The sequence below is a fragment of the Mustelus asterias genome, chromosome 13 (genome assembly GCF_964213995.1).
Source record: "Mustelus asterias chromosome 13, sMusAst1.hap1.1, whole genome shotgun sequence".
In the NCBI taxonomy this organism is placed as follows: domain Eukaryota; kingdom Metazoa; phylum Chordata; class Chondrichthyes; order Carcharhiniformes; family Triakidae; genus Mustelus; species Mustelus asterias.
In genome coordinates, this window is record NC_135813.1 from 20,478,948 (window position 1) to 20,491,904 (window position 12,957).

The window sequence follows — 12,957 nt, forward strand, 5'->3', positions numbered from 1 at the left end:
GAAAATAACTAAATCTGACTTGAAATATTAGAGGCTTTTGTTGGTGCAGTTAAAATAATTGCAAAGAAAAGAAACCTGAGACCACATGTATAAGTGTAATTCTGTAGTTTCGTTAATTGTTTAGTGAATTGTCTAGTTTCCATATTATCCCAAGTAGTGTTTTTTAATGGGAGAAGAAGCTAAAGGTTTTTTGATATTAAAATGTTTATTTTGCAAAGAAATTAGCCTGATTTTTTATTTTCTGTAATTACATAACATTGTTGCCTTGCATTGAGTCATGTTGACATGTCAAAGCATAGCTTACCTAGGTGAGGAACTTTTGACTTTCAACAATTTCATTAACTCAATAATCAACCATGCCATCAAAAATAATGCTGTTAAGAGCATTTCTTCAGTGATTTCAGTATAATAATCAGAAGCTGAACAAAGTCTTGGGGCAAAATTTGCATTTAATGAGCAGTGTTTAATTTTTTCTTTAACTCCAATCTTAATGGCTCTGTGATTTCATAAACCTGTCTCTCCTCGAAGGAGTTGAATTGCTTCTGATCCAGGCATGTGGTTTTTTTTTGTTGCTATGAATCAAATCATTGGAGTGTAGCAGAGTACCTGCTCTCTAGTTTTCCAACTTTCCATGTGGGAAATTGTCACCTTTAACTTGGTGCCTCCCTTTCCCAAATAGCCTGGTTTATTTATCATAGAATCCCTACAATGCCGAAAGAGACCATTCAGCCCATCGAGTCTGCACTGATCACAATCCCACCCAGGTCCTATCCCAGTAACCCCACGTATTTACTCTGCTAGTCTGCCTGACAGTTGAGAGGCAATTTAACATGACCAGTCCATCTAACCTGCAGATCTTTGGATTGTGGGAGGAAACTCTGAGCACCCGGAGGAAACCCACATAGACATGGGGAGAACGTGCAAACTCCGCACAGACATTGGCTCAAACCGGGAATTGAACCCAGGTCCCTAGCGCTGTGAGGCAGCAGTGCTAATCACTGTTCCACCATACTGCTCATAGATGGAAGAATGCTTGTTTTCGCTAATGATCTGATAAAATCACGTTCCTTATATTGCAAATTTCAATGATTTCTTAAATGGGGTGATAATTTGAAAACTATTAGGGATTCTTTTATTAATATAAAAGTAAAATACTGCAGATGCTGGAAATCTGAACTAAAACCAGAAAATGTCAGAAAAACTCACCAGGTCTGGCAGCATCTGTGGAAAGAGAAACACAGTTTATTTTTTTGAGGCCATTATTTTATTGTTTGATGTTTCAATGCTGTGCATAGTAAATCTAGAATAGCTTTTGTGCTCTAGTAACTAAATGGATCAATAATTTAAATCTTGCTTATGTTGAGGTGAGGGACAGTTTTGAATTTGGAACCAATTAAGTGCAAAATTCAGCTTGCACATGGAAAATATTTGGTTTGAGGTTTCCCAATGACATATTGCACAGGGATATACTGACAAAGAATCATTGGTATTACACTTTAGATAGGAAAACAAATAGCCATTTAAGCTAGTCCGGTCTTGACAAACTACTATCAACACAATCATCCCCCTTTTCAGCCTCCCTGCACTGTGCTGAAAAATATCTTGTGTCAATTTAGGAAAGAGGGAAATGCCAGTTGTAAGTCTATTGAGAAGTTCTGGTAAACTTGGAGTAATCCATATTAAGAATTCCAGCTACTCTGCTGCTGCCCTCTAAGAATAGAAATGTCCTTGACTATCAGGAACTCTTTTAGCTGTCTCTCTCTGAAAGTCTACAGTGAATCAATACTTCTCACTTATTGCATAATATATTCCAGAGGTCAACAAATCTGTGACAGAAAATACTTCCTGGCATATAATCTGACTTTGTTTCAATTTGTATTCACGTGCCCCAGTTCATCTATCAGCTCAGAGAAAGTTCACTTTATAAAAGCTTAAGTTTTATCACCTGAAAGTGTCTCCGCCTTTTGGCTAACATCAAGCATCGGATCAAGCCTAAGGTGGGGTACAATGCCCTATCTTATCAGCTTGGATCTTGTATGTCTCTCTTGTGGGGATCTTGAATTAGATTCAAATTGAATTTGGTTTTTGGAGCAGGCAAAGGAGATGGATTCAGGCTTGCCCGGTCCACTCTGCGCATTCGCTTTGTAACTTTAAGAATAGAGTAAAAATTAAAAATAAATTTCCTGAATCGGGGGGAAAAGTCTACTTTTTTGATCCTATCCTGATTGCTAAAATCTACAAGCGTATCATTCATATTGCTGCCTTGTGAATTGACTTCCATGGTCCTGATATTGCCAGCAATATGAAAAGACCAAAATTGCACAACATTTTAAATGTACCTTTACTTAGTGCACGTACAAGCTAAGTATTTTATTTCTTGTACTTTATTGAATTGTTCCAACAATATACTCTGTTTTGCTTTAATTTTGTTCTTGTGATACTAGTTTTGGGCCTTTTTATTGTTTTATATTATGGCCCCTAGATCTCTCTCCTGCTCTTGTATTGTCTAGTATGTATTAAACAGTGTGGTCAATACGGTGAGCTATTCACTTTTTTTGAAACAAAGTGCAAAGAATTAACTTATGTTATATTTTTAATTTTGTAACTCCCTCTCCCTTGCCAGTTTGCATCCTTTCATATCTGAAGCTTTCGTTTGCTGCTGGGCTATGATTGCTGGGTGCTAATTGTCCTTTAGTACTTTACCCAAGTGGCTAGTAGTTATTTGATAGCTGAAGCAACACATCTGAGAATGGAGATTATCAAAGGAAAGTAGCTGTTCTTACCCAGTTTGGCTTGTATGTAGCTACAGTTCATACAAACGTGACTGACCGTTAACTTACCTCTGAAGTGACAAAGTAAATCTCAAAACTGTATCAAAGCACTCCTCTCCATAGACTTCAGTGGTTGGTTGGTTCGATGATGTGATGTGGCTCACCATCAGCTTTGCAACTAAGGATGGGTAATCCCCTGAGAACTTGTGAATATATGGACAGTTCGTACTGTTTTTTGCCCCACCGGCCTTTGTTTTTAAAGGAGGGGTGAATGTGGTGAACCATAGATGGTTACCACTATGGGTACTGAACCATAGATGGTTATCACTATGGGTACTTGTACATATGTTACTCTTGTTACTGTTGGGGTTAGGGTTGGGGTGTTCCACCTGTTAGCATTGTTCTGTGGTACACTCCGGTTGGCTCCGCCTTCCTATAGGAGTATAAAGGTCACTGCACTTCCTAGTGACCCTTTAGTCTGGGATTGTATTGTTAAGCAGTATGCTCTATTCTTGTTGCGAATAAATGCCTTTATTCCCGGGTACGATCTAGCCTCCCGAGTGGATTAATCGCGCATCAGAATGTTTCACTGATACAGTGAGGTTAAAAAAAATGATGTTTTGACCTTAATTTGAATATAGTCCAGACAGATGGAATGCAAGTTTCTTCTATTTGTTACCAGTAAAGGTCTTGCATCAAATGAACAGTCTACCACTTCTTTCTTTGACACTCACTGGCACTATACTATATTGACATTTTCATTCTGACGAGTTACAGGACACATGGGTGCAGTAGGGGATTCCAGTGCCGGATCTGACCATGTGGCCATGATTCTGAGAATGGATTCCCAAAATGAACGATCCTCAATTTCTTATTTGTAGAAGCACAAATAGTGCCATAACCTTAAAAAACAATGTATACCCTATTTTCAATTTGAAGCTTTATTTTTAAAATATATTTAATAATTTTCAATCATTTATTTGTGTCCCAATAAGAAAGTAAATGAGTAAAAACTCCAAATCACAGCAGTACTTGTTTATGTAATTATCGAGTTTAGGTTTACCAATCTGGTAATCCAACTGTTTTCAGGATCAAAAATTGTCTAAAATAGGATTACAAACAATGTTTAGTGAGGGAAAAGTGCCTTTTATTATCATTGCACATTTTAGATGTTCAAATGATTAATCTTTTTCAAACTCCAGCACTGAAGTACACAGAAACTTCTGTGTATCTGGTGATCATTCTTTGTCTCACACCAAATTAGTGAATGATTATCAAGGATATATTAATTTCACCATTTCCTGAAAAAACCCCACATTTTTTCTACTTTGTTCTGAAAATCACATCTCAAATGGCAAATTTCTATAAATGCAGTGCCACATAATTAATGCAAGTGCTATGCCTGTGCATTTTTGATTCTCATTTTATCAGTAGCATAATGGTAATGGACTGCTATACATAGGGTGAGACTTCAAATCCAAACGTAAATTGTGCAATTGAAATCAATCAATGTGGCAATTTGTGGGCTGGCACGAGAAGAGAATAGCTGAAAACTTCCAGATTACATTGACATTTCAGTGAATAAACTACTGTCCTTGCTTGAAAGGAACTTGTCATCCATGTCAGGTCTGTTTTTTTTCTGCCTCCCACTTGTTGCCTTTCAAATATTGTGTAAGAATTCTGAGATCCTGACCAAGACAGTTGATCAATAAAGTGACAGTGTGCTGCAACCTACTCTGAGGTGGTCTAGCAAGCTGTTGAGCTGTAATTATAAAAAAGAAAAGTAATTGCTGCTTGTCAACTCGAGATGGACAGAATGTAATCTTGCCAGTCTCACCCACACCCAAAGAACATTCATTGTCCCAACAGCCTGACTCATTTGGGTAGGTTTGAGTCATATTTAACTTACCTGTTGGACCTTTAACCTTAGCTGTGTTTGATAATTCTGCATATGGAGAGGATAGGCTTTTTGTGTCTGTGTGCTAGAACATGGTTCTTAAATGTGGGCTGTGGCAAAATACATTTTACAAAGCTCTGGAAGGAGCTAAAGTTTATTTATTTGTGTTACAAGTAGGCTTACATTAACACTGGAATGAAGTTACTGTGAAAATATACTTCTACCACCTTCACCCACTCAATGCTTTGTTTCTGCAGTGTTGGAGTAAGTTACAGGTCTCTTTTCCTTTCAAATATTGTGTAAGAATTCTGGGATCCTGATCAACAAAGTGATAGTGTGTTGCAGCTTATCCTGAGAACGTGACTGCATGACTACATCAGTCTCAATGAGCAAATCAGAATGCCGAAACTGGCCTAATATCATACAGTTCCAACAAATCTTTTGTACATTTGTTACCTCTTCAAAGACCATAATCTTGGATGTATGCCATTTCATGTGTGTAGACTACAATTTACAGTTGAACTAAAATTTTATTATTTGCATAGTTTCTTTTTAATGTGCCTCTTGGTCATCATCTACGCTTTGCTACTTTTTCAAATTCTTGACTTTTTATTTTTATACTGCAACTTGATTTAATTTGCCTTTAAATGTTAATTAACATGTCAGCATTGGCTTAGTGACAGCACTATCGATTCAAATCTCACTCCAGAAACTTCAGCATACAATGCAGGCTGATAGTTCATTGCTGCACTGCTGGAGGTGCCGTCATTCAGATGAATATCATTTATTAAACTGAGACCTCATCTGCCCATGCTATAAAAGGTGGCATGGCACTATTCCAAAAAAGGCAGAGAGGTTCTGCTAGTGCTCTGATGAATATTTATTCCTCGTTCAATGTCACTTTTATATATTGAACATATGGCCATGTATCTTGTTTGTAGAATTTGATGGGTGTAAAATTGGGTGTTTCCTACTTATGACAGTCACCACACTTCAGAAGTATTTCATTAAGTGCTTTGTGATGTCTGATAGTTGTGAAAGGTACAACATAAAATGTAGGTTCCAATGTTACTTCTAGTTTTAAAAGACTTTTGTAGGGGAAGGAAGGTTAATTTTGTTCTATTATTTTTTTCTGAAATAGGCTTAATGTATCAATGTTTAGAAAATTAACTTAATCATGTTTGCAAACTCCTGGAAATAATTCTATACCAAGATAAACATTGTGATGTATGTTTTTTGGTTGCATCTATTTGTTGGGTAAATCCAGTAAGTTCTTGCTTTCTAGCTTAAAATTGTCCTTATGCCACTTTGCATTAATAAGTGTGTTTTGAAACATTGTCATTACGGGGAACTGATGACCCTTTTGTTATTGTGTGTAATATCTCTGAATGTTGTTATTGTATTGTAAGTAGTCATTTTTATTGGTGGTTTATGGTTGACTTGTTCATTGGTAGGGAAGTTGGATCTTTGATTGTGATAGCATTTGACAGTGCTATTTCAAACAGGAATTTCACTTTTCAAGTTGCCTGAATGTGTTGTGAAATTACTAGTATGTTGCCTCAAAGTCTTTTTTAATTTAAAACCTATGATGCATTATGTAAAATGTGTTCCTGTTCTGCTTAATTGTGTCTTCCCATTTTTATTGAAGATGTTGAATAGCCACTGGAGAGTGGTCCCATGGGCATCAATACTTGCTTGTTAACCTTGATGATGGGTGTTAACAGACCATTTAATGATGAAGGCTATTCTCTCCATTGAGACAGATTCTTCCTCACACAATGTCCATGTGGCAGCTCCAGCAAATGTCGCTGCACAATGATTAGGTACTTGTTGATATTTTTTCCCCTCATCTCCCTACTCTATGGATATTGTACTTAATTGCCGTACACCTATGACTGCGGCAGGGAAAAATCAGCCATCTTAACTTTGACCAAGATTCAGAACTGAGATATCATGCCAGCCTCTTTCGTTACTACTCTCTCAATTATTCAGTGGATAAGTTGCTGAGCCATTAGGGGAGTATTTTATTGGCTTAATAGCTGCACTACCCAATATGCTGGAATGCAACGGATACAAAGTAAGCAAGTTACACAATTGAGGTTCTATGCTTAATTAATATCATTGATATATATTTAGCATGATTACATGAGAGTTCTCAACGTGCTAAACACAATGAATTGCTCTTGAAGTACAGTATTATTCGGACAAATTTAGTGAGATAAACTCACTCCTGGTAGCTTGAAACTATGTCTGTCCCTTCACTGCAATAATTGATCTTTTTGTCTCACAAGTAGGCAGTCTCACTTTCTTCAATAACCTAGCAATGTAAGGTACTCGAATGAATGCAATGGTACTTTTTTACTCTTTGGGATGAGGAGAGGTGTTGGTTTTTATGCTGTAAAAATGAAGTATGTAAGGCAGAACTTGCAGTTCAATGTACTAATATAAAATTTATTGTTAGTTTCAGTATTGGATCTGGAAGGAACCATGACAGCAGGTGGAGGAACTGATGATGATATTCCATTGGGAGAGAGGAAGACAGTTACTGATTTTTGCTACTTACTAGATAAATCCAAACAGCTCTTCAATGGTTTACGGTCAGTGTTTTAAATCCACTGGATTCTCCTTATTTTGTTTTTAGAGGTAATTGTGTAATGACTTTCCCCTTGCCTGTACAGCTTATTTTTTCTATAAGAAGCGACCATTTTAATTCCTATTTCCCTCAACATATTTCCAGGGGAAATTGTTTTTCATTAGTGGAACATGAACACAGTGCACACAATGTGTATGTATGTTAGTTTCTTTTAGCTATTATGCTTCCAAAAGCTCAAATGTTCTTCTTTATTAAATATTTCCTATCAGAGATCTGTGACTGAAATGCTTTTTGTGAAAACTGTTGTCTTGAAGACTGAAGAATCTGGGTGAATTCAGTGGCCTGTTTTTAATATCTTTTAAAAGAAAAATATATTAAATGATCTTATTCAAGAAACAGTATGTTGTGATTTAGTGGAACGTATATGCTGATCAGTTACTGGAAATTGTGATACTATTCGGAAAGGTGCAGCATGAGGCCCAGTTACGTGGGATTGGCCTGTGAGGTGTCAAATGAATTGTTGAAGTGCAAAAGCCTAAAACTGCAGCTGCTTCTTGGAGGCTGTAAATCAGGAGTACAACTCCTGATGATAGTAATGACAGTAATTGGTACTGCATTAATTGTGTTCACTGATACCTTAATGTGGAAAATGCTTGAGATATATATATTATAGAGAGACTGAAGAAATTAAATGTTATTATAGATAGCAAAAAAGGGTGAAAATTGTGAATTAACTCCTTGCAACAATGATTTTTAAACAGATTTTGAGGAAAACGTTTATTGTACAATCACAGACAAACCTGTAGTGCTCAAAACCTTAATAAAGAATTGAGACCGATGGTGTAAATTGCTATAAGGCAATCAGAAAATCAAATGTTCATGTCCTAGAGCTGCCTGACTCCCACCCGCAAGCTCCCCATCTAGCAGCTTCAATATTTCTATGCACTGAAAGGTCCCATGGCATGTGCAAACAGACTAAAGTTAACTCAACATGCATGCAAAATTATTCTACTGATATTGAATATATGAAATGCAGTTGACATGGGTTACAAATGACACAAGTGCCATGTGGCTGAAGTCTCTTGTTTGGATGGAATGCTGGTTGTTTTTTATCTTTTGGCATCCAGAATTGAGAGAGAATAGTGCTCTAATAACCTCTGTGTGACTGTCTCCAATTATATTGACCATCATCTAGGGATATTCTTCATAAGGTATATTAAAAGCTGATATGGAAGACACAAATGTAGTTTTAAATACTTGCAGGTGTGTGGACCTAACTCCAGGTGCTTAATGACAGCATAATGAGTCATTTTGTTCAATCGAAGCTTGCAAGGTTTACAAGAGATGAGTTTCCAGTGCCATTGGAACAGCAGTGATTCCTCCATTTATATTTTGACTTAGTTTTTTAAAAAGTGTATTTATTAGTCTCAAGTAGGCTTACATTAACATTGCAGTGAAGTTACTGTAAAATCCCCATGTCATTACACTCCGGCGCCTGTTCGGGTACACTGAGGGAGAATTTAGCATTGCTAATGCACCTAACCAACACGTTTTTCGGACTATGAGAGGAAACCGGAGCACCTGCGCAGACACAGTAAGAAGGTGCAGACTCCACACTGACAGTGACCCAAGCCGTGAATCGAACCCGGGTCCCTGGTGCTGTCAGGCAGCAGTGCTAACCACTATCCCACCATGCCGCCCCACTGTCAACAAATAGGAGAATGAACTTGCTGTTAGTCAATGCTATTTGGTCAGTGTGACGTTATGGAACATGCCAACCAGGGATGGGAAGGAAAGAGTGGTCCATGTTTTGCTGCAAGCATGTATCTGAGCTTGTCCTCTTACTCTTTGTCTAGTTTTCCTTACCATCTTCACGCTGTCTTCAACTCATTTGATCCATGTGACCCTTTCCTGTTCCCTTGACACCATTTTTGCTAAACTACTGACTATCTAGCTGTTTCCCGCGACAAAGATGTGTGCTCCTCTCTTCCCAAATTTCTTGTTTAACACTGAATTAGATTTTGCGCATCGCATTAATACTAAAATAATCCTAATCAAAATCATGTTCAATATTCTTTGTGATACATTATGTGTTTGTATCCCTTTACAGTTTTTGGCATGCACCAGTTCCTGTGACCAGAACATCTCTAGCAATGACTTCTGTTCCCATCTTTGCATTGACACTTTATTATTTCTTCCAGGGTTCACCCTTGAACCCATTCCTTTTCCTCATTTTAACATGCTGCCTCTTGCCAACATCATCTGGAGGTATTGGATCAGCTTCCTCGTAAAGTCTTTCACCACTTCTCTTGACCCTTCACCTTGTCCCAAATCCAGTCTTCAATGAGCTATTTCTTCCAGTTACAGTGGGAATAGCAATAACAAAGTATTCATCCTCAGGCCATTGTCCATTCTCTCTGTTCGCTCTATCTCCCTCCTGGCCATAGACTTCGGAACCAGGTTGCTTGCAACCTCGGCACTCTGTTTGACCCTGGTAGGTTTCCAACTCTATATCCTCTTCATTCCAAAAACACTCTACTCCCATTTCTGTAATGCCTGCCTCCACCACTACCTCATCCAGATTTGTCCCTTCCCAGATTTAATTACTCAAGTCCACTGACCTTCATGTATTTTAGCCCATCCTAAACTCTGTTGCCCACTGTCTCATGTCCTGCTTTCCTATCGCTTGACACACATTGGCCTTGCCCACCCAATACCACAAATTTAAAATTCTTATCCTCAAACCTTTCAGTGTTTTCCTATCTCTGTTGCACTCTCCAGCCTCAACCTTGGTTTTTCGAAGTCTTTAGTATATCCTGTTCTGGCAGCTTATGCAATTTGCAGCTTTGGTTTCATGCTTTGAATTCCTGCCCTGCTTCTTCTCCTCCTCCTCTTCATAGACCTTATTTAAAATCCACCTCTGTAATTACATTTTTGGTTATTCCTATTTTTTCCTTCTGTGACTTATGGTTCTAGAAAGGGCCTTTGGATATTTTTTCTACATTAAATCGATCATATGAATACTATTTGTGATTAGATCCAGTTTTGTTCATGTTGTTGTGAGTGAAGGTTATGAAATATAACTAAGTGATTCATTAATTGTCGAGGTCATGCCACTGAACAGAAACCCTGGTAACTCATCTTGAGAGCCAAATGTCAGGTCAGCCGGGTTAAAGATAACTGCAGCATATTAAGAACAAAAGAGATGAAGAAAAATTCCCTTTGGCCTCTGATGTAAAGTATGGATGACTGCTGTGCCCTTTAACCTCAAACTGTCTACCTTTATCGTGTTACAGCTCAGTGTGTCTTTGACAAATAAAGCGTGAACTCTAATCCATGGTGACTGTTGAACAATATAAGTCTTACAAAAATGTTTGAGGCTGAACAGATCTTTAAGAATCACAACTGAAATAAGTTGCTGATGAATATGTTATATTTATTGTAATGTGGAGATGCCGGCATTGGACTGGGGTAAATACAGTAAGAGTTTTAACAACACCAGGTTAAAGTCCAACAGGTTTATTTGGTAGCAAATGCCATTAGCTTTCGGAGTGCTGCTCCTTCGTCAGATGGAGTGGATATCTGCTCTCAAACAGGGCATACAGAGACACAAAATCAAGTTACACAATACTGATTAGAATGCGTATCTCTACAACCAACCAGATCTTAAAGATACAGACAATGTGAGTGGAGGGAGCATTAAGCACAGGTTAAAGAGATGTGTATTGTCTCCAGACAGGACAGCCAGTGAGATTCTGCAAGTCCAGGAGGCAAGCTGTGGGGGTTACTGATAGTGTGACATAAACCCAAGATCCCGGTTTCGGCCGTCCTCATGTGTGCAGAACTTGGCTATCAATTTCTGCTCAGCGACTCTGCGCTGTCGTGTGTCGTGAAGGCCGCCTTGGAGAACGCTTACCTGAAGATCAGAGGCTGAATGCCCGTGACCGCTGAAGTGCTCCCCCACAGGAAGAGAACAGTCTTGCCTGGTGATTGTCGAGCGGTGTTCATTCATCCGTTGTCATAGCGTCTGCATGCTTTCCCCAATGAAACCATGCAGACACTACAACAAGACTGTTCTCTTCCTGTGGGGGAGCACTTCAGCGGTCACGGGCATTCAGCCTCTGATCTTCGGGTAAGCGTTCTCCAAGGCGGCCTTCACGACACACGACAGTGCAGAGTCGCTGAGCAGAAACTGATAGCCAAGTTCCGCACACATGAGGACGGCCTAAACCGGGATCTTGGGTTTATGTCACACTATCAGTAACCCCCACAGCTTGCCTCCTGGACTTGCAGAATCTCACTGACTGTCATGTCTGGAGACAATACACATCTCTTTAACCTGTGCTTAATGCTCCCTCCACTCACATTGTCTGTATCTTTAAGACCTGGTTGGCTGTAGAGATTCGCATTCTAATCAGTATTCTGTAACTTGATTTTGTGTCTCTGTATGCCCTGTTTGAGAGCAGATATCCACTCCATCTGACGAAGGAGCAGCGCTCCGAAAGCTAATGGCATTTGCTACCAAATAAACCTGTTGGACTTTAACCTGGTGTTGTTAAAACTCTTACTATATTTATTGTAGTCAGCTGTACCTTGCATATTTCAGTTGTGTGAAGTTTGGATAACTATCCTACAAGTATATCCAATGCCCTGGAAAATGTGAACCATTGGCACGAATCCTCTGAGGAAATAGCAGTGACCGTTTGATTGCTGCTCTACGCGTACTGTCCTGCTCCATGACAGCTCCACGTTTCTGGCTAGGTCTTCTGAACCTAGCTTCGTCAGAAAGCTTACCACCCTTTCAATGTAGCTACTCCCTACTGGTGCTGGATTGGTCTGGGAAGATGAACCATGCCTCCTTTTAGCGCCACTTGCTACTATTGTCTGATATGTGTTCACTAACACATTGAAAAACTGTGTGACATTTAAACAGATTTTCAATGTGTTAGTTAATGGGTGTGTGAATGAATGGGTGAATGTGTAAATGAGTAGGATGGCAAGTGGGTGAGTGGGTAGGGGGTAGTCAGGTCAGATAGTTACCCAGGAATTAGACTAGGATTTTTCTTTCTGACATTCCCTGGGTAACTGTCCAGTTAAGTAATTGAACTGTTTGAAATTTCTGATCCTATTTCAGAGTTGGAGACTTTTTCAGAGGGTGCTGGGGAGCAGGGGAATCGGGTGATCCAGAAACTGGAAGATCTGGGCCATCAATTTTTAAATTCCTCTATTGAAAAGTTCTCATTAGATGAAAATTTCCAAATTACATTGTCACCTTTTGCTTTATAAATGTTTTGCTTCAGCATAGAAATTAAATATTGCATTAGGGTAGGATTATAAAATATCCAGCCAGCATCACTCTTGCCATAAATAATCTTGCAACAAGAAATCCTCCTTGTGCTTCAGCTTCAGACTTAACATTTTGTTCAGACTATTTAGTGAGGCTGAGGCAGCCAAAGCTTACAAAACTTTTCTACCATTAGAGATATGGCACTTGAGGCCTTTTTTCTTCTTAAAGTCCCTTCCTTAAAATCTACCCTTTTGACCAAGTTTCTGGTCATTTCACAATATCTCCCTTGCTGGTTTGGTGTCGCATTTTATTTCATAATGCTCCTGTGAAGCACCTTAGGACATTTTGTTACATTAAACATAGCAGCTTATATTTATATAGCTCCTTTAATTTAAACTATATAGTTCAC

At 38.7% G+C, this 12,957-nt stretch overlaps 1 protein-coding gene across 2 annotated transcripts in view; it reads left to right on the forward strand.

The window, feature by feature from the left end:
- Window positions 1-12,957, forward strand: part of scai (suppressor of cancer cell invasion) — a 161,645-nt gene that overhangs the window by 50,887 nt on the left and 97,801 nt on the right. For both annotated transcript variants that reach the window (XM_078226495.1, XM_078226496.1), the window contains exon 2: window positions 7,130-7,265. In XM_078226495.1, the coding sequence (XP_078082621.1) occupies window positions 7,156-7,265 (110 nt within the window). In that variant the 5' untranslated portion in view covers window positions 7,130-7,155. The remainder of the gene's footprint in view (window positions 1-7,129; window positions 7,266-12,957) is intronic.